This window comes from Macaca mulatta, chromosome 2 (genome assembly GCF_049350105.2).
Source record: "Macaca mulatta isolate MMU2019108-1 chromosome 2, T2T-MMU8v2.0, whole genome shotgun sequence".
Taxonomy (NCBI): Eukaryota; Metazoa; Chordata; class Mammalia; order Primates; family Cercopithecidae; genus Macaca; species Macaca mulatta.
In genome coordinates, this window is record NC_133407.1 from 151,860,663 (window position 1) to 151,882,296 (window position 21,634).

The 21,634-nt window shown below is 52.0% G+C and overlaps 1 protein-coding gene across 27 annotated transcripts in view; it reads right to left on the minus strand.

Annotated features, from left to right (window-relative positions):
* The window catches only part of IQSEC1 (IQ motif and Sec7 domain ArfGEF 1), a 392,952-nt gene that overhangs the window by 123,253 nt on the left and 248,065 nt on the right, over positions 1-21,634 (minus strand). For 2 of the 27 annotated variants that reach the window (XM_077989967.1, XM_015130117.3), the window contains exon 1: positions 5,227-5,809. In XM_077989967.1, the coding sequence (XP_077846093.1) occupies positions 5,227-5,294 (68 nt within the window). In that variant the 5' untranslated portion in view covers positions 5,295-5,809. 27 annotated transcript variants of the gene reach the window in all.

The following is a 21,634-nucleotide window of genomic DNA, read 5'->3' on the forward strand; positions in this document are numbered from 1 at the left end:
AGTATATTCCCAGAGGGGTGCAACCGTCACCACTATCTATGTTTAGAGCATTTTCATCCCTCAAAAAGAACCCCTCCCCAGCCCTGGATCACCACAAACCTACCTCCTGTCTCTATAGATGTGCCTGTTCTGGACATTTCCTAGAAATGGGACCATACGCTTTGTGGTCTTTCGTGTCTGGCTTCTTTCACTTAGCATGATGTCCTCAAGGTTCACCTGTGCTGTAACATGTGCCAGAACTTCATTCCTTTTTATGGCTGAATAATACGCCACACTATGGACAGACCACCTTGTGTTTATCTATTCGTCCACTGATTGCCACTGGGAGAGGCCTTTCTTGACCTCCCCAGGCCATGTGGCTCCCTCTCCCCTGATCACTCCATCATCCCTCCCAGTTTTATCTTCTTGGCACTGATCCTTGCCTGAAGGCATCTTCATTTGTTTATTTTCTCTTTATCGTTTCTCTCTCACCTGAACATCTATCTGCTCCAGGAGGCCCGAGTGTTCCCCTCACTCACTGCTGTATCCCCAGGGTCTAGCCCGGGTCAGCACCCAATAGGTGCTCAGCAAACTGCTTGCTGACCAACGGAAGAAAGCCTCTTCCCATGCGCCAGAGTGGCTCATGCCCATGCCGCCTTGCTGTTGGGCTCTGAGCTCTTGACAACAAGTGCTGCCCTGCGGTGCTTGCCAAGAAGAGCCTCACCCACAACTCCAGTGAGGAAACCAATAATGAAAAGCCTTGGACTCAGGTCCTCCTCTGTGCTGTGAGATAGTGCTCCTCACAGGGTGGGCGCTAGCTGGCTGGATGTGGGAACACATAGTTAGCACCCGGCACAGTGCCAGGCACACAGTAGGTCTTCATCCCCTGCACAAAGACTCAATGCAGGGAGAGGGGGCAGCAGCCACTAGCAGAGATGGAAACTGAGGAGAGGGAGGTGAGGCTGGCAGGGCTGAGGCAATGGGGAGGCCCATGAGTGAAAGGGGAAAGCAGCCATGAGGGAATTTATGTGTGCTCCAGGCAGTACCCGGAGCCAGAGAAGTGGCGGCTCTGCTCTGCTCTGCCCAGGACCTCCTGCCCATCCTAAACTCAGCTCTGGGCTCTTCCCGGAGATAGACAGCACAGGCCAGGGTGTGTCCAGAAGGCATGGGTGAGGAAGAGGCTGGTGACCCCTTCCTCAGCCTCAGGGAGTTCTGGTCTCTCCAGGCTGTCCAGAGCTGGGGAGCAGATGGGTTGTGAGGCTCAGAGCGCAGGGCCAGGCCACTTCAGTGTGTGGGTGGGTGGCAGCGGGCACCGTAGGAAGGGTGGTGCCAGTTCCAAGTGGGAACAAATGTCCTCGCATCAGAGCTGCCTAGGCATGGCCCAGGCTGGGAGGTGGTGAGCGCTCTGTCCCAAGAGGAACACCCACTGACTGTCCTGCAGAGAGGCATCAGATGGCTAATTGTCCAGGAAGCTCCCTGGAAGCTCTCAAAGGCCGGCTGCCAGCTGAGCTGCTCACGGCCCTCCTGCCCAGATGCAGCCACGGTGGGAAGCCAGAGGGGGGCAGGGCCAGGGAAGCCAAGGCCACCCCACTCCTCACCAACCAGTACCCTGGGCCCCATGTGTTCTGAGCGAGCTGCCCTGGCCCATCAAGAGGCTCAAACGCCCCATTGGCTCTCAAGGCACAAAACGATCTTTCTTTTCCAATATAATGCCAGATGCAAAAGTGATCTTCCTGCCTGACCTGAGAGGGGCTGTGGATTTATCAGGGCACTGCCCTGTACCCAGAGCAAGGCCTTTGTCTGCCAGGGGCCCAGAGGTGAGTGCCCAGAGAAAGGCCAGCCAGGGAAGAGGCAGGGAGGTGAGGGGCGGGGAGCTTGTTAAAGGGTCTCATCCACCCTCCAGAACTACTGTATCCCCACACGTATCTCACAGGTGGGGAAACAAAGGCTCAGGGAGGCTGCCTGTTATACAAACAGCCAATGCCTTAGCAGCACCTACTGCAGCCAGGGCAGGCTTCCAGGCATCATCTCATAGAAGCTTCAGAACATCTCTAAAAGTCACTTTCAAGGTAGGAAGGGGCTGAGCCCAATTTTTAACTCAGGTCGGCCTGACTTCTGAGCCTGTGTGCTTCTCACTTCATCATGCTATTGCCCCAGCCCCCATGCTGAGACTCAGAGGACAAGGAGTGGGTGCCACAACCATGCACCCTGCTGGATGCCAAGCCAACAGAACCCAGTGGTGACCTGCCAAGAAGCCCGCTCAGCTGTCATGGCTCCCCCCGCACTCTACAGGTGAGGAAACAAGCCCAGAGAGGTTTAGCAACTTGCCTGAGGGTTGCACATCTCACAACCTACCGTTGTGGGCTCTAAACCCTGGGGTACCCAGCTCCCAAGTTGTTCTGTCCAGGATACAGCCTGCAGCCAGGATCATCCCTCTCAGAGTCCTCGGGCCAAAGTTCCAGAGACCCTTTTCCTGGCTCCTTGACTGTGATCACCAAACCCCTAGGCAGAGGGCCAGGGCTGGCAGGCCCACAGCTGCTCCACACACACCTCTCGCTTTTCCAGATGTGAATGGGACCCAGCCAGGGCAATAGGCTCACTCGGAGGGGAATCTGAAGACGCAAGTGGAAAACTATGCGCTGTCCGATCACAACCCTCCAATCTGTCCCTGTGGCCGCCGGCAGCTCCGCCTCAGGCCACAGACCTGCTGACTCAGGGCTTCCCTGGCAGCTGAGGGGGCTGGGATCCGCAGAGGGCCTGCTCCTGGCTGGCTGGCTGGTTGGGGCGTGGCCTTAGTCCTTTCAGGGGCTCTCAACAGAATGGGGTAGGGGTCAGGAGGGCAGAGTGCTTCTCTTGGAGCCCAAGGCCCATCCTCCCCAGCTAACCACAGGGGTGCCTGGCACTTATGGGTGCTAAGAGTGGGTCTGGGACAAACCCAGTGCCAATTATGGTGCCCACACCCACCCTGCCACTCTCCTCTCATTGGTGGTGAGGAGGCCACCTGCCAGTGCTCGTGACACCCCTGTGAAGCTACCTGCTCATCACCACTTGACAGCCACAAACCCTCCTGTAAGGCCCTGCCCCACAGCCCTGTCAGGTGGCCATGCCATTATCCCCACACTTCGTGGATGAGGAGACTGAGGCACAGGGAGGCCAGTATGCCAGCCTCTGTGAGGCACTGCTGCTTCTCCTACAGACCATATGGGCAAACGGTAGCCAAGAGGGAGCGAGCGAATCACCCTTGGACAGGGCATGGTGGGTCTCCCAGTGCTGAGCCCTCTGCATTCTGTCAACAAGTCCTGAGGTTTCCAAAGTGCCAATCCCTGGAAACCTTGGGACAGAACGGGACTCAGGAAAATACAACTGTGGTCACAAGGAAAAGCACATGGAGCACTCACCAAAGTCCAGGACTCACCCGCCGCCTGGCCCAGCTCCCAAGTCACCCACCCAGGAGGTCTATCCCGGGGTCTGGGGCAGGGGCAGGCAGCTGCTGACTCACTCCAGGGCTGAACTCTGCCTCTCTCCTTTCCCACAGCCAGCCGGCATCCTCGTCCCAAGAGAACACCTCAGCCCTCACTGTCTGCCCTGCTCCCTCAAACCTGCCCAGGCCCAAGGCCCGCCATTGAGGCTGAGGCCCAGGGCCCCAGACACTCTCATCCAGCAGCAGAGACAACTGTGGCCACTGTAATTACGGTTTCTTATTACAGTGGGAGTAAACTGCGTGGCTGGGTTTCCCCTTTCCCTTTGGCTGCCAGGAAACTTGGCAATTTTTGCCCCAACAGAAGAACCTCAGGACCCTGCATATATCTGTTCTGTTCTATTTTTCTATCCTAACTCATGACATCCTATTCTAAATTGTGCTTTTTCCACTCTGGATTCTTTTTTTTCAGAGATGAGGTCTTACTGTGTTGCTCAGGCTGGAGTGCAGTGGCTATTCACAGGCATGATCATCGCACACTACACTTGAACCGGGCTCAAGCATTCCTCCTGCCTCAGCCTCCCGAGTAGCTGGGACTAGAGACACGCACCACCATGCCTGGCTTGTGATGTTTTTTATTAATTATTTTATTTCAGGTATTTTCTGTAAGCTGTCACAAGTATTTGGGGACGGAAAGAAGAAAGGAAAGAAACAAGGAAAGAAGGATAAATAGAAGAAAGGCAAAAAAGAAGGAAGGAAGGAAGGAAGGAAGGAAGGAAGGAAAGAAGGAAGGAATGTTTATAAAGTTTATACACCAGATAGTGAGGGCAGAAAGAGGGACAATCTTTCAATCCTGTACCTGTTGCAAGTCCACCCTTTTAAATAAAAAAATACGCCCTTAGGCGGTATCCAAGTACAAACAACATCTTCCAAATAGGTGGCTGCCTCTAAGCCCTTCCATATACAAATTCTGGCCCCATATAGTTCCCCTTTACAGATGAGGAGACCCCAGCCTTGCCTAAGATCACACGGGACCTGGCTTCCTGAGCCCCTGTCTCCTTCCTTCTGACAGCTGCAGAGGCTGGAACGATCACGGGTGGTGTCCCCTCCCCAGGGGGCCAAGGAGCGCTGCTCCACCCTTTCATTCCCACCATGCAGGCACCATTCCAGACACCCCCACCGCCCCCCACAGCTGTCCAGCTGGGGAGAAAGCTCAACGGCAAGGGTCATCGTATCCAACACTGACTGCATGCTGGCGCCGCGCCGGGCCCTGATCTTAGTATGTATTACCTCACTAAATCCTCACACAATCCTGAAAGGATCTGCAGATGGGAAACTTTGACTAGAGAAGTGAAGCCACTTCATACCACTAACAATGCCAAAGCCAGCATTAAACCTGGGCAGCCTGGTGCCTGAGTCCGGGTTGAGCCCTCAGCCACTCAGTGACTGACATTTACAGTCACACGAAAGAATCACTCCACCAAGCGCTGAAGGGACGAGTGTGAGCCCCATTTCGCTGGTGGGTAACAGGCTCAGAGAGGCTGTGGGGCAGGGCCAGGGTCACACAGCTGTGCCCAGTGCCAGCATGTTATGTAACACATGCTGTACCTGCCCCTGGTGTTCCTTTCCTGAATGGGTGCTCTGGGTCCCAGGCAAATGCTGCACACCCCCTGGCCATTGTTCCACTCTCTTCCTCCCGCTTCACCAGAGCCTGAAAGTTGCTCTGGTTGCCTCCATCCCAGCTCCTTCCTGGACCCTGTACAGCCATGCAAACCGTCCAGCCCAACAGTCGACAGCCAGGCAGAGCAGCCACGCACGCGTCCCGGTACCTGAGTGTCCTCACAGAGATGCAGTACTTCCACATAAGGCTCCACACGGCACTGCCATCCCCCTTCATGCCTGGCTCGGTGGAGGAGCGAGTGGCTGAGGGGCCCACCACCACTGCCCCACCACCCAGCGTCTCCTGGCCGGGGACCGGCTCTCTTCACAGATTCTCAAGTCCCTTTCTTCTTCATGGTGGGAAGAAGGAAGAAAAGCTCCCAAAGTCAGGGGAAAGGGGAGGCACCAGCTGCCACTGGCCACTGCAGGGCTGAGCCACAGGCCCCACTATCTGCCAGCCAGCCTCTGTGCCCTGGTCCTGTCTAGCTGCTCCAGACCTTCCTGGCCAAGCGGCCCTCACACACTAGACCCTGTGGCTTCTGCACAACCTTGCGCTGCCTCCTGCCAGGAGACAGTGGTGGCTGCAGGCCAGGGGAGCAGTGAGTCACTCAGGGCGGGATGGGTGAGGGGCGTCCGCCGGTGAGGAAAAGCTCAGCTGCCGGAGCCCAGGGGCCGGCCCTGTGTCCAGAGGCTGGCCTGGGATGGGAGAGGCGAGCTCAGAGAGAGGGAGGCGGGCGGGGAGGCGAGGGCGGGCCCACATCCTCCCCATTTCCCCAGAGGCCTAAACCCAACTCCCGCCCCGCAGCCCAAAGCCTGCAGCCCTACCCACCGACCAGCTGGCCAAGATGAGGGTGGAGGAAGGGGCTGCTCTGCCACCTCACTCCCAGGGAAAGCCTGGGGTTGACACAAAGCAAAATAAAGACAAAATCAGGGCTGATCCTCTAGACAGTGGCTGGCCCCGAGGGTCTCCAGCTGGTGGGTGAGACGGTTTCCAGCCCTGGCTGGGCCACTTCTTTGCTGTTTGATGCTGGGTGTGGTCAGCCCCCTCCGGCCTTAGTTTCACCTCAGGCTACTGAGGGCTCATGGAGCCCTGAGAACTGGCCTAAGCCCTCCTCAGGCCCAGAACTAACTCACCCAGTTCTCCCAATGTCCTTATCAAGTGGATTTTATGATTCGTGTTGGTTTACATGTGAGGAAACTGAGACACAGATAAGGGGAAGTCACTTACCCTAGGTCACGGACCTAGGAATTGGTGGAGGTGGGATTTGAACCTTGGCAGTCTGGCTCTAAGAGCCCATGCTGGAGTCAGGGTGTAAGCTGGCTCCTCTCTGTAGGGATGGGGTGGGGTGGGATAAAGGGCTGGAGTCTCTGAGCAGCTGAGGGCCTTGGGGTCTGGGCCCAGGCTGGGTCTGGGGCATTTCCAGACTGAGGCCCCAGCTTGAGCCCCCACCCTGGTCCCCGCCAGCTGCTCCCAGGCCCAGCCCAGCCCAGGCAGCTGGGGCTTCCCAGGCAGGGCCCCCAGGGATAATGACTCACAGATTAAGGTCAACGTTCACAGATCTACTTTTCCCCACCTACGGCCCCCAGGAAGTCCCCCAGAAGGGCAGGTGCACCCAGCACCTGGCACCCAGCAGGGCCCTGGGCATCATGTAGAGTGGGCAGCAGGGTCTCCATTTCACCAGGGGGAAACTGAGGCTCAGAGAGGGCCATCACCTGTCTGCAGAAACAGGGAGGGTGGGGCCAGGGCTCCAAAGCCTTGCTCTGTCCCCAGGCCCCCTGCCCTGGCCTGTGCAGAATGGGAAATCTGTCTCGGATTCCAGCCTGATTCCCACACCAAGGATTAGCAGCTGCATGCTTCTCCGTCCCCCGAGCCAGGAAAGAACTTTTAATCCCAAAGCAAGATAGGTTTCTACAAAGGCTGTGGCCTCCCTGGGGGACTTGGAAACCCAAATTCTTCTCCCTCCTTGTCATCAGAGGAGGTTTCACAAGCCACCACAGCAGACCTCCACCTGCCACAGGGGCTCCTCCATAGCATGCAGCGGGAGTGGCTGCCCAGCTTCTGCTTGAACACCCCCAGTGATGTGAAGCTCACTACCTTTCAAGGCTCCCCATTCCTTGTTTTTTCTTGAAGCTTCCCCATTCCATCATGGAACCCCACTGACCTAAGGAAACTCTCCCTTGGACATTACTTCCCTATCACTTTTCATACGGGCCTCGGTTCCCTGTGCCACACAGACTAGGGCCTCCATTCAAATGTTTTTCTGGCCTGTCCTCCTAATAGGGGAAGTTTTCGCAGTGTCTTTTGTGGGTGGAAGCAGCCTCTGCTTACCCTCTGTATCTCTACCCACTCATTCATATATTCACACATCCACACACCTTCCTCTCCAATGAATCATCCATAGATTCATTAATCCATTCACATATCCATCTATCTTCCTTCCTATCATCCATTCATTTATCCCCTCATCCACCCATCCATCCATCGGTTTCCTCACCTGCACATCCACCCATCCATCACTCCATTTACCCATCCATCCATCTGTCCATCCACCCAACTATCCACCTACCCATCCACTTATCCACCCATCTGTCCATCCATCCACCCATCCATCCATCTGTCCATTCACCCATCCACATATCATATGTTGCTACATATCATTGTAAATTTGAATTCATTGCAAATGAGCCTTAATCCATCCATCCATCCATCCACCCGTCCACCCACCCATCCATCCACCCATCCATCCATCATCCATCCACCCATCCGTCCATCCATCCACACATCTATCCACCTATCTACCCCATCTGTCCATCCATCCACCCATCCACCCATCTGTCCATTCGTCCATCCACCCATTCATCCACTCATTGGGGACATGTCATACTCTTATCTGTCTTTGCCTTCCTCAGGGGCTCATCCTTGAGAACAGGGCACTCCTTACTCATCTTTGACTCCTTTGTCTCTACACAAGCTACTTCCTCTTGCAGAGCCTCAGTTTGTCCCTTTGCAAAATAAGAATAAAAATCTCTGCCCTCCTGGCCGTGATGAGGAATGAGGGATACTACAGAACTGTGTGACCCTGGGTATAACACTTAACCTCTCAACATCACTGTCTGCAGGACAGCATGGCCAGTCCACGAAATGAGAGTTCATAACGGTTTCTGAAACAGAGAGTGCACTCAGTAAATACCAGCTGTCACCTAAAAACCCCCTGGCACTGCCGGGATGTGTTAGGTGCTCAGTGCCAGTTGCCCTGTAGGACACAGGGAGCCCCAGCAAGAGCAGTGGAAACGAGAGCAGGTCTGCGTGGAAGCCTTCACCCCCTCAGCTATTCTATCTCCCCAGCCACAAGGCCAAAGCCAGGCTGTGCAGGGAACTGGCTGGCCCTCCAACCTCAGTCCAGTGACTCACACAGCCCACTGGAGATGAAGTCACTGCCGCCCAGGCAAAGGAAAGGACACATTTGTTCCCTGGGAGACTCTGATGCCATTGTGAACTTGGCCTTTGAGGGCAGGGCACAGCTCAGAGACTGTGCACACTTGAGGAAGGCAGCAGGCACAGTGGGGGGACAGTGTCGAAGGGGACCCCGCTTGGGGGAATGAGGACTGGAAGAGGTGCCCCTTGCTCTGGAAGCTGAGTGAGGGCCAATGAGTCTCTGTCTGGCCTCTAGGCCTCACTGAACGTGTGCCTTCTCCTTGCCCGTCGAGATGTATCTGCCTGTGGTCTTAGGGCCTTGAGACCCTCCAACTTCTGCCTCTGGCTTAAGGGGCAAGCCACTGTTCCATATCTGTCTTATCCACAAAACGGGCACACTATACTCAACTCCTACCTGGAGAACTACAGGTGACAGTATGAGACCCCTCCTTGCTCAATGGGGGTCCGTGCAGCCTCTCCTATTCTACCTGCTCTCCCATGCTGACCATCACTCACGGGAGACCAGGTGAGGTGGGCAAGGCCCTTTGACATCTTCCCTCTGCATTGAGCTTCCTGACACCCCCAAGTGGCCCCACAACACCCTTGAGCCCTCTCAGATCTCCAGGCCTGTCCACACTGGGCCAGGAAATCTGCACACATTGGCCAGTTATTCTCCACATGCCCCAGTCCACTCTGGGTCCAGGACTGTAGCTCCCAGGCTCCCACTGCCTCCTGGTTCCTGATGGGGTGGCCAGCAGTGGCCCTGGCAGGAGGTCAGGAGGTGGAGGAGAGAATTGTAGGTGAGGGTACTTGTTGCCTCAGCTCTGTGTTTGCTTCCTGTGCCCCTCGGCAGCCACAGTCCTGATGGGTGGCCGTTTGCACTCAGGTCTCTCTCTTTCTGGTTCATGAAACTGTTCTCTCCCCCAACCCTCTGGCCCAGGACCGGTTAGGGCTCCCCCCTGCTGCCAGCCCAGGTGCCCAGTTGCCTTAACCCCATCCCACCCTGCACACAGCCCCATCACAGGCCACATTGCAAGGGAGTTTGTGTAGTGACCCATGTTTCCTAACAGGACCCAATACTCAAGGCTCAACTCAAAGGACACCTCCTCTAGGAAGCCAGTTTTCCATTGGCTTGTTCCTTCACCCAATCAACATTCATTGATTGGCTTACTCTGTGCCAGATATCATCACTTGAGGAGTTGGTGGACAAAACTGTGGAGCCTGGTGGGGCTGGCCTTCCTTCTGAACCAAGGGAGCAAATGAAAACGATTTCTCACAGTGGGCTGTGCCATCAAGAAGGCATATGAACTAGATCATTTCTCTGGATGACACACTTCCCTTCTCCAGGAGTCCATCCTTTTTTGCCCCGCATCCTCTTCGTTCCCTGAGCCTGGACTGCAGCCATTTTTTCCCTGCACTTGGATGACCTGTCTCTGCATCCCTCCCTCACTGCTCTGAGAGCTCACATGAGCAGGGGAGGGGTGGGTGGGGAGATCTACGCAGCTTAGTTCTTTGCACAATCACCCTATGAAGTAGCAGTTATTATTATCTCCCCAGCTTCTTTTTTTTTTTAACAAATTAATAAACTGAGGTTCAGATGCTAAGGTTAGATACTCAGGATGATATATAAACCCAGCTCTGCCTATCTGACTCTAAAGCTGAAGCTCTGGAGGCTGAAAACAAAATAAATCACTTGTCATTTATATCCGCAGTCTTCCAATGGTGCCGAGCCATGCAAGGCACAGGAAGGCACACACACCGAGTTGGCTGAACTTCAAAACCCTGAATCCCCCTTCTCAAGAAGCACTGGCCTTTTGAGGATGGGGTGCTGGGGTGCCCCTATTTTCCAAACGGAAAAATGAAAGTCCAGGATGCTAAGAGCGTTGGGTCTTGGAGGACAGTGGTGGGCTCCCAGCCTCCCGGGCAGCTGGCATCCTGAGTTCCACCATCTTGTCTCAGGCCTAGGACGGCCACTAATATCCCAGTGTGCGGGCAGGGGCTGGGCACTCACTTCAGGGCAGGAGCTGGGAAAGAAGGCAGAGAAGAGCTTCCCCAAGTCCATCTTAGGGAGCACAAAGGGCCAGCGTCCAAGTTGCCAGACTTGGCCTGCAGGGCCTCACTTTACCTGTTGTGCAGAAAAGAGACCACAAGGGGGCGATGGCCCAAGCAGGGGCCAGGGAGGAACTGTTGCTTGGACTGGGGTGGTGGACAGGAAGGTAGGGACAAGAGGTTGGATTCTAGAGACATTCTTAAAGTGGAACCGGTAGAAATGTCTGATCAAGAAGATGAGGGGGTGAGAGAGAAAAGAGGAGTGGAAGATGATGACTGGGTTTCTGGCCTGAGCAACTAGAAAAATGGAGGTTCCATCCACGGTGACGAACACAAGGATGGCCGGTGGGAGCAGGTTCGGAGGGATGGTGAGGCAAGGCAGAATGGGGGCACTCCCACTGGTCAAACGGAACAACTATGGCTTGGCTCTGGCTGATGGCTGCTCTGCAGGAATAAGGGCTCTGATTTTTCAGATATCAGAAATCCAGGTTTTTACATAAAAGCTCTTGATTTTTACATGTTTGCAGTAAATTCAAATTTAAAATGATATGTAGGCTAATCCTATGAAAGCCAAATAAAATACACCTGTGAGTGTCTGGCCCACAGGACACCTCTTATATCCCCTGCTCCTTCTTGCCTTTCAAGGTCCACTTAGCTACCACCTCCCCCAGGAAGCTGCCCATGATTGTTTCAGCTCCCAGAGATGCTTGTGGCCCCTCACAGCCCCGCAGGGCTGAAAATCCCAGACTGGAAGTGACAGGAGGGCAAATAGGGGGTTTGCGTATCCATTTCTCATGCCTCAATCATAGGGTTTGGCTCAGAGGGGGAGTTAATGAATGAATACCTGCCAAATGAGTGAACGAACAACTAGCTCACTTGATCCCTCTGCCCTTATTTTGCAAATAAAACTGAGTCCCAGATAAGGGACATGACCTGCCAGGGTGGGATCTGGGGCCAGGGTCTGCTTCCCGTCTGGCCTCTGTTTGTCAGTTGTCCCCTGAGGCTGGGCCAGGCTAGGCCAGCAGGAAGTATAAAGACAATTGCACAATCTTATCGAGTTATGCCATGGGAGGGTAGAAACAGGATCCTGAGCAGCTCTTGAGCATCTGGGTGGAGGCTGTTTGGGGGATGTTTTTCCAAGAACTTGCTAAGGTGACCCCAACTGGGGTCAGGGCAGAGCCAGACCCTAGAACTGGGTACCTCTGCAGGTGTCATGGCTGTGGGACAGATGGCATCCCAGATGGCAGGACTGACATTAGCAATCAGTCAAAGTGACAGCCAGTCCCCATAGGTTGTCCCTTCTGAGGGTTCTGACACGTTTCCTTTCAGCCATGGGGAGGGCAGATGGTACCGGGTTTGACCATCAGGGTTTGTGTTCAGATCTTCTATGCAAGGAAATCAGACAACGTAGGCACCGGAGACTCCAGCCTCATTCCTCACTGTTGGAGATGGAGAATGGAGTCTCAGAGGTGGGAGGTGACTTGCCCTGAGGTCACACAGCAAGGAAGCCACAGATCTGGGACTTCTGGGACTTCAGATCAGAAGTCCTGACTCTGAGACTTGCACTGGCCAAGGGATCCTCACAAGCTGTTCCTCACACCTTCTGGCCTACCTCAGTTTCTTAATCCACAACATGGGGAGAAAAATAGGATCTATCTCCAGGGGTTGTGAAGATGAAGCAAATGGAAGGAGCTAATGCTGTGTGACTGCACTGTGTAAAGCTATATAGAAGATCACGAATATGCAGTAACTGCCCTTCTAAGCCTCTAGCCTTGAAAGTTTCTGGCTGTGGTTGTCTTTAAAACTTCCAGGGTGACACAGCTCTCCATCAACACAACAAGAATGGTGATACCGAAGGGCTACTGAATGGTTCTTGTAGCCACTCCTCTATGTGTGACTAATTCATTTAATGCTTAGGCCCATCCCATGAGGTAGGTGCTGTTACTATCTCATCTATAGGATAAAGAAAGGAAGGCAGAGAGAGGTCCACAGACATGCCCAGGGCTATACAGATAGAACATGGCAGGGCAGGGAATTGAACTGAAGCAGCTTTGCTCTGAGACACACTTCATAACTGCTACGTAACATGGCTCTCCTCGGCTGACTTGGAAGTCCTTCTCAATGTCTAACCTAAATCCCTTTTGTTGCAGGCTGTGCCTATTCACTAGCCCCTTCCTTAGACAAAGAAGAAAGTTGCTCCCTTCAACCCCCACTCTTGTGCTGACAGGCCTCAATTCTTTAGCCCCTGTATCCTGACTCCCTGGGTCTTGCCATGCAGGTCAAGGGGGGCCAAATAGGAACCCTCCCCTTGTGCGTGTGTGTGTGCACACATGCGGTGTGTGAGATGTGTGTGTGCGTGCATGCGTGCACATATCCACACAAATCCCCTTCAAAGAGGACTGGTGAGGACTGGTGAGGAATGCAGCACCCTGGGCTGGCCCTCACCTCCTCACTGGCCTCCCTGCCTCCTTCCCTTGTCATCTGCTGCCTCTGGGCTGTTTCCCAATACCCAGACCTGTAAAGGTAAGTCTGCTGCCTGAACCTGCTCCATTGCTTTCCTGCATTCCCAGACCATTCCCAACTCCACCCTCGCCCCACCTTTACTTACTTATTTATTTTGAGAGGGGGTCTCGCTATGTTAACCAGACTGGTCTTGAACTCCTGGACTCAACTAATCTTCCCATCTCAGCCTCCCAAAGTGTTAGGATTACAGGCATGAGCCATCATGCTCTGTCTAAAATCTTTTTTTTTAAACAGTCTCTGTTGCCCAAGTTGGAGTGCAGCGGTGCGATCTCTGCTCACTGCAACCTCCTCCTGCCAGGTTCAAGTGATTCTCATGCCTCAGCCTCCTGAGTAGCTGGGATTATGGGCATGTACCACCACACATAGCTACTTTTGTATTTTTAATAGAATCAGAGTTTCGCCATGTCCGCCAGGCTGGTCTCAAACTCCTCCTGGTCTCAAGTGATCCTTCTGCCTTGGCCTCCCAAAGTACCTGGATTATAGGCATGAGCCACTGTGCCCTGCCTCGCTGCATCTTTGTGGTGCACTCTCTTTCCATTCTAGTATTTATTAAATATTTTCTTTTAAAATCATCTGGCTTAAAAAATTGGACCTGAGTCTAATCAAGCTTCCTGATCTAATTCCCAGTTAACAGGAACTACAGGTAACAGAGGAACAGCTTTAATGACATCATGAGGGAGGCAATCAGCCTAATCCTGAATGTGGGACATGCCACAGGCAAATTTGTTCCTTCAACAAATACTGCAAGGATGAAAAAGGAAGGGGAGCCTCTAGGTAAAAGGATACTTATGAGACACGTGCACGGTGTGGATCTTGTTAGGGCCCTGATTTGAACAAACCAGCTGTAAAAAGACATTTCTGGAGACCCTTTGGGAGAGCTGAACATGAAAAACAGCATGGAGTGGGTGGAAGAAACTCAAGCATAAGGCGCAAAGCTGTGCCATACAGTCGTGGGATTCGCCTTACAACTCCGAGGTTCACCTTCACCAAGCAGCTATCTTCACTTCCACACATATTTCACACTTTCAACAATCAGAAGCTAAAAGCAATGCACAAATTAATACATTGGTTGGATTTCACCCCTGAATACATTTATTTTAAAAGGAAACCTTATATCACTCCTTTAAATGGAAAACTAGGATCATCTGCTGTAAGTACAAGGTTACCATGAAAACAAGACAATGTTATTGAGTTTCACACAGATACTGTTTCCTGCCAAAGATGCTGGGCTTAAAACCTGCCCCATTTTTGTTACAAAGAAGCCCAGGGAGAGAACTGAACTCACTCTTACCTGGACCCACCTTTCTGGGAGCACTGGCCTACAGGTAAGGGCCACGCAGCTCATTTTCTCTGCCACATGCTTCTCCTTTATCAGGGAATGGTGGTGACAAGCCTGGGGGCAGGGACAGGTCCACCCCAGCTGGTAGACAAGGGCCCCTACCTACAGCAGGGAGGGGCTCAGCTGGGGGACTCAGCCTCTGCAGAACCTTGGGGCTTTCTGCAACACGCAATCCAAAAGCTATAGGGCTGGGTACAGATGAGGAAACCGAGGTCCACGGGCGAGCAGGACACTGCCCCAGGTCTCCTGGCAAGTCCACGGGGGATAACCAGAAAGGACAAGACTCCAGGTTTTCTGACCTTTAGAACTGTGATCATCTAACCTTTCCCTTGTTCACAGATATTGCTTGAGAACCCACTGTGTGCCAGGCACAGAGGGCAGAGGGGCAGGAGTGACCAAGACGGACAGTCTCATGGAGCCGACATTTGCAGACAGGGGATGCAGGACAAAAACGCTGAGCAAATGAATGAGATAGTTTCCCAGGACAGTGAGGGTGACAAAGAAAACAAAACTGAGTGACGTGAAAGGTGAGGGGAGGGCGGTGCTATGCTAGACAAGGTGATGGGGAGGGCCTCTGTAAGGAGGAGACGCGGGCTGACACCTGAAGGACTAAGAATGCGGTGGAGGAGGTCTAGGGTAGAGAACTTCATGAGCATCTGCAGCCAGCCCTCAGAAACCTCTGGCTCTGTTTTTAAAACTTTAGACACTGAATTAATTGCGGACTTACAGAAAAGTTGCAGGAAGAGTACAAAGAACTCCTGTATAGCCTTCAGTCAGGTTCCCCACTTGTTACCATTGTATCCTATTTGCTTTCTCATATTCTCGTTTCTCTACGCACACATACCTGTGCTCGCACACACATTTTCCCCCTGTAATTGAGAGTAACGTGTCCACCTCAAGCCCCTTACTCCTTCAAAGTGTCTTTCCTAAAGACAAGGACCTTCTCTGGCATAATCACAGTTCGGTTTTCAAAATGAGGGCACTGACATTGACTCGGTACTACTCTCCAATCCTCACAGCTCATCCAGAGCTGCCAACTGACCTCATGTGGTCCTCTACGGAGAAACAACCCCTGATTCTTAAGCCTCTCACACACACATTCGGGGGCAATGTTCCCAGGAAGGCCTTCCAAGGAGAACACCCAGGCTGGCCCCGTGAAAGCGGACAGTGCAGGGCAGCATGGGGGAGGCTGTACTGCTGTGACTTCCGTAGGCTGAGCCTGCAGGATGCGGATGGGCCAGCCCAGGGCCAGCAACTACGCTGCACGGAGCCAGGTTGGAACCTGACACAGAAGGATAAATGTGCACCCCTAAAACACCAAAATAGCCCCCCCATATTTTGAACCAAGTAGAAAAAACGAATAAAGCTTTAAAAATATTTTTAAAACATTATATATAAAGCCCCACATTGCTCGATCTGTTCACATGTCCCTGTCAACCCTCAAAAACCAGCACTGCAGGGCACACGAGGGCCTCCGGGCCTGGAAACTGCAGTGCCTTTGGAAATGACCTCTCGCTTTACAATACTCACATGGTGTTGCAAGATAAACAACAGCCTGTGTTTATTTTAAAATTCAATATTTTGTTTACTTGGTTATTGAGTCTTTTGGCACCCCTTAAATTCTGTGCCGAGGTGAACATCTCACTTGTCTCACCCTAATCCCAGCCCTGACCACCAAACACCAGACACATGAGCTCTGCTGAGGGCACAGAACACACGCCCAGACAGCGTCTCCTGACGAGCCCGAGGACAGGTCCTCGTGCCCACTTCACAGATGAAGACAGAGAGGCCCTGTATTGATTTGCAGGGGCGTCCGTAGCAAAACACCAGAGACCACAGGGTGTAAACAACAGAAATGAGTTTCCTCACAGTTCTGGAGTCTGGAAGTCAGAGCAAGGTGGGCTTCTGCTGAGGCCTCTCTTCTTGGCTTGCATGTGGCTGTGTTCTTCCTGTGTCTTCGCATGGCGTATTAGTCAGGGGTCTCCAGAGAAACAGAGCCAATAGGAGATGCATATATAGGTATATGTATGTATACACATTTTTTTAAAAAATAAGGAATTAGCTCATATGATTACAAAGGCTGACAAGTCTCAAGATCTATAGTCAGCAAGAGACCCAGGAGAGCTGATGACTTAGCTTCAGTCTAAATGCCAGTAGGCTTGAGACCCAAGAAGAGCCTATGTTTCAGTCTGAGTCTGAAGGCAGGAAAATACCGATGTCCCAGCCTGTGGGCACCAGGCAGGAGACCCTCTTACTGATTACTGAGCCTTCTGTTCAATTCAGGCCTTTAACTGACTGGAAGAGGACCGCCCAGGCTGGGGAGGGCATTCGGCTTCACTCAGCCCAATCCAAATGTTCATTGCATCCAGAAACGCCCCACAGACACACCCAGAGTAATGTGTGACCAGACATCCAGTCACTTTATGGCCTAGGCAAGTTGACACATGAGATGAATATGGTGTTCCCACTGTAGGCGGCCCAATTTCCTTTTCTTATGAGGGCGCCAGTCAGATTGCATTAGGGCCCACCCTAATCCTCCCATTAAAGACCTTATTTCCAAATAAGGTCCCATTCGGAGGTACTGGGGTTACGACGTCAGCAGATAAATTCAGGGAGACACTTTTCAGCCTGTGACAGGCCCTGCCAGGCAAAGGACTCAGCTTGCAACCACTCAGGACCAGATGTCTCCCCACAGAGTCAACTGGGCAAGTGGAGCTCCTCAGGTTGGCACGATCTCCCCCCTGCGGAAGGAAGGACCTGTTCAACCAGGTGGCTGCCAAGAAACCGCTGAGGTGCAAACAGTCACTTGGGATGAACTCATCTCATATGCTAAATCCAGCAGTTACCAAGAGCAAGAAGTGTTTGTGGTGAGAAGCTGGTAAGGTCTTGACCCAGCAAGAATGCTTCCCCGAATCAAATCTCCATGAACCTAACACCCGTTTCCCGCTTCTTGCCACCAGTGGGATCTTGCTAACACAGAAGGCAGCCAGGGAGGAGTAGAGGGCGTAGTGAAAGACTGAGCCAGTGCGGAGCCTGCTGACACCTGCAACGCTTGCTTTAAATGCTCTCTGGATGGGCCCAGTGAGGATCTGCTGACTGAGGCCAGGCAGCCCATGACTCGCACTAGGGGGTCAGCTGCTCTCTCTAAACCAGCCGGATTCGGCTCTGGATGCTTGATTCTCATTCCTTCACTGCACCTTTTCTGCTGAGGACAAGTTTCTCAAGGCCCTGCCAGTTTGGTCAACCTGCCCCTCTGGGGTATTTCTCACCTACACCCGCTCCTGAATCTCACCAGGCCGGCGGAAGTGTCTGAGCTAATGCTTGCTATCGCAGGGAATACAGGCCCACATGCAGGTCCTGTCTGGCACACAGGCTCCCCTAACAGCATTCCCATGTCCCCAGGGACTGGCCTCTCCCTGACAGGGCACAGTGCTGGTGGGGCAGGAATTCAGAAACCTGTGCCCCACGGAAGCCCAAGGGTCCCTGGAGGCTCCATCCTGCTTTCTCCTCCTCCACTGACATCCCAGCACTGCCAAGCAGCAGGACAGGACCTGAACTCGGCCAATGAAACTCTCCTGAGATTTGACAGCTTGAGTGGCGGCACAGGGCTGTGGGCTTCCGGGGAGCTTTGTTCACAGCTGTGAGCCTGCCCTTGGGGGTACAGAGTAGGCGCCCTGGCTCCTAATCCACTTCTCTAGCTTCCTGCTGGTCCCCTGAACTCCCAAGAGTGGCTCAGTAAACTCCCTTTTTGCTGTAGTTGGCCTGGGGCCATTTCTGTTGCCCTCCACCAAAGACTCCATCAGACACGAGGCACCATCTGCACATCCTTCTCAGGACTCTCCTGCCAAGGACGCTGTCTTCCCTACGTGGACGTGACAAGTCCTCCTCATCCCTCAAGACCCATCTCAGCTCTACAACTCTAAGAATCCTCTCCTGCTTCCCCAGCTGAAATGATTGCCCCCTCTCTTGAATAATCACCACACTTTATTTCAACTGACTCCATTAAGGAAAAGAAAACCCACCATTGATTGAATGCCACTGGATCCCAAGTGCCCCCACACCTGTTAGGTCCTCTTCCCAACCCCAGGATGCCGAGGGTTAGAGTGGAGAAGTGATTTGCTATTGTGGCAGATTCTATTTCCAAACATTGGCTGCAACCTCATCTCCTGTCCCACATGCTCTGCCAGAACCTTGCCACTCCTGATCAGGTGTAGAGTTTAAGTCCCTCACCATGGGCTTGGGCAGCACTTTTTTGACTGTCCTGGTGAAGATCATGCCACAGAAGTGATGCTGTGTGTCTTCTGAGGCCTGGTCATAAAAGGTGGCCATTTCTACTTGGCTCTCTTTCCCTTGGATTGCTCACCCTTGGGACCCAGGCGTCATGTTGTGAGGATGCCCAGGCCACATGGAGAGTCCTGTGCAGGTGTTTTGGCTGCCAGCCCTGGCTAAGGTCTCAGCTGTCAGCCAGTAGCATCTGCAAGGTGAGGAAGGGAGTGAGTGAGTGGCTGGGTGGGTGGGGGGCAAGTAAGGCTTCCTAGGAATCCAGGCCCCAGTCTTCAAAGCCCAGCTAACATTGAGTAGAGCAGACTCTGCCCAAGTTGCAGTTCTATGGGATTTTAAACCACTAAGTTTTGGGGTGATGTGTTACACCATCATAACAACCGTGACAGTTACATGCAGTCAGAAAGCATTCATTAGTGTGGAGGAGACACAAGATAGTGTAGCTCAGTGGAGTTAGTCACCTGGGTTGATAAATTACACTCTATTTCTGTGACCTTAGGCTGGTCATTTAACCTCTATGCCTTCAGTTTTTCCTTGTCTGAAATATGGAAAAAATAATAGTATTCATTTCACAAGGCTGTTGTGAGGATTGACAGAGATACCGCATGTAAAGCTACTTAGCACATATAAACACTCAAAGAAAGTAATAATAAATAAAAATAAATTGTTTATAAAAGCAAATTATGAAAGGAGCCAGTCAGACTGCATTCCCGCTTCGCCTGACTTCAGAACTGCACTGTCCCCTCAAGCCACAAAGCCACCCAGGGTGCCCCCTGTAGAGCCACTCCTCCCTGGACTGAACTTCCCTGGCCAACAGATGAGGCCCAGGGCATCAGCTGTGTGGGGGGTACCCAACAGCCTTGGATGAGCCCAGGAAGCTCAGCTAGCTTCCCAGGCTATGTGCTTGGAATCCCATCCACTGAGCTCCCTTACTGAGCCGGCAGTTGGGGGAGCTCGTCCCAAAGTGAGTTTCTAGATGCTGTGTTTTCGAGATCCCTGGCCTCTGTTCTTTCTAATAGAAGCAATCTGTGAAACCTGCGCATCAGATCAGCTGGCACCTTATGTGATCAGAACTAGTCCCACATCCCAAACCAGACAACGGCATCCATGGCATACTGAAGGTGAGGTTGCAAAGTCAGCGTGTGGGCAGAGTTCCTACCACCCTTGGAAGCCTCTTACTATGGAGGGCCTGGAACTACACAGACCACAGCACATGTGCACCTCACCCTCCACTCCAGGATGCCTAGGGCTGTGTCGAGCTACAGGTGTGCCCCCATACCATTTACATGCTCTCCTCTCTGAATCTCTCTTTCTCTCATCTTTACATTAAAAAAAACACCTAGCTTTTAATATCGAGTGTAGAAAGAATGTGGGGACGTGGGACTCTCACCCACTGCTGGTAAGGCTACACACTGCCAGGGCCACTTTGGAAAGCAAGCTCACTAAGCCCAGGGAAGTTGAAGACGCTCCTGTGCCATCCTGGTACAAACCCTCCATAAATGCCCGCAGCCATGCACAAGGAGGCAGGGACAAGGGCTCACTGCATCCTTGTCTGTAACACTGACAAATGGGACATCACCAAAATACACAAGAACAGGAGAGCAGATACTCAGACCGGGGCATGGCTGTACCATGAAATACTATACACCAATGAAAATGAATCAATGAGATCTATACATTGCAACATAGATGAATCTTACCAATAAAATGTTGACTGAAAAAACAAGCTGGCCGAGCTTCCCGAGCTCATCCAAGGCTGTCGGGCACCCCCCACACAGCTGATGCCCCGGGCCTCATCTATTGGCCAGGGAAGTTCAGTCCAGGGAGGAGTGGCTCTACAGGGGGCACCTGGGTGGCTTTGTGGCTTGAGGGGACAGTGCAGTTCTGAAGTCAGGAGAAGCGGGAATGCAGTCTGACTGGCTCCTTTCATAATTTGCTTTTGTAAACAATTTATTTTTATTTATTATTACTTTCTTTGAGTGTTTATATGTGCTAAGTAGCTTTACATGTGGTATCTTGAAGAGATATCTGCATATCCACATTCATAGCAGCACTACACACAATAGCAAACAGGTGGGAACAACACAAGCGTCCATTCGTGGATGAAAGGATAAGCAAAACGTGGTCCATACTTACAGTGGAGTATGAGTCAGCCTTAAAAGGAAGGACATTCTGACTCATGCTACAACGTGGATGAACCTTGAGACCACTCTGCTAAGTGAAATAACGAAATAACAACAATAAAAACATACTGTATTGATTCCATTCATATGGAAGAGCAGTGAAATTCATGGAGAAAGAAAGTAGAATGGTGGCTGCTGGGGGTGCGGGGGGAGTTAGTGTTTAATGGGTACAGAGTTTGGGAGGATAAAAAAGTTCTGGAGATGGATGGTGGGAATGATTGCACAATAACGTGAATGTACTTAATGCCACTGAATTGTACAATGGTTAAGATGGTGGATTTTAATTCTATGTGTGTTTTACCATAATTGAAACTTTTAAAAAAGCAACTAGAAGTTTATAATACTATGATCTAAAGTTTAAAAACATGTAAAACAATCTTTTGTGTTAACAACGTTGTAAAAATGTGCATGGCAACAGATGGATAAAGAAAACTTGGTATATATATAAAATATATACATATGTAAATATATATGTATATATAAATATATAAAGTATATATATAAGTGTATATATATAAATACAGATATATGTGTGTGTATATATATGTATAAAACGAAGTACTACTCAGCCATCAATGATATCCAGCCATTTGCAACAACATGGATGGAACTGGAGGTCATGATGTTAAGTGAAATAAGCCAGGCACAGAAAAACAAAATATCACTTGTTCTCACTTATTTGTGGGATCTAAAAATCAAAACAATTAAACTCATAGACAAAGAGAGTAGGACAGTTATCGGAGGTTGAGAAGGGTAGTTGGGGGATAGAGGGCGAGGTAGGTATGGTT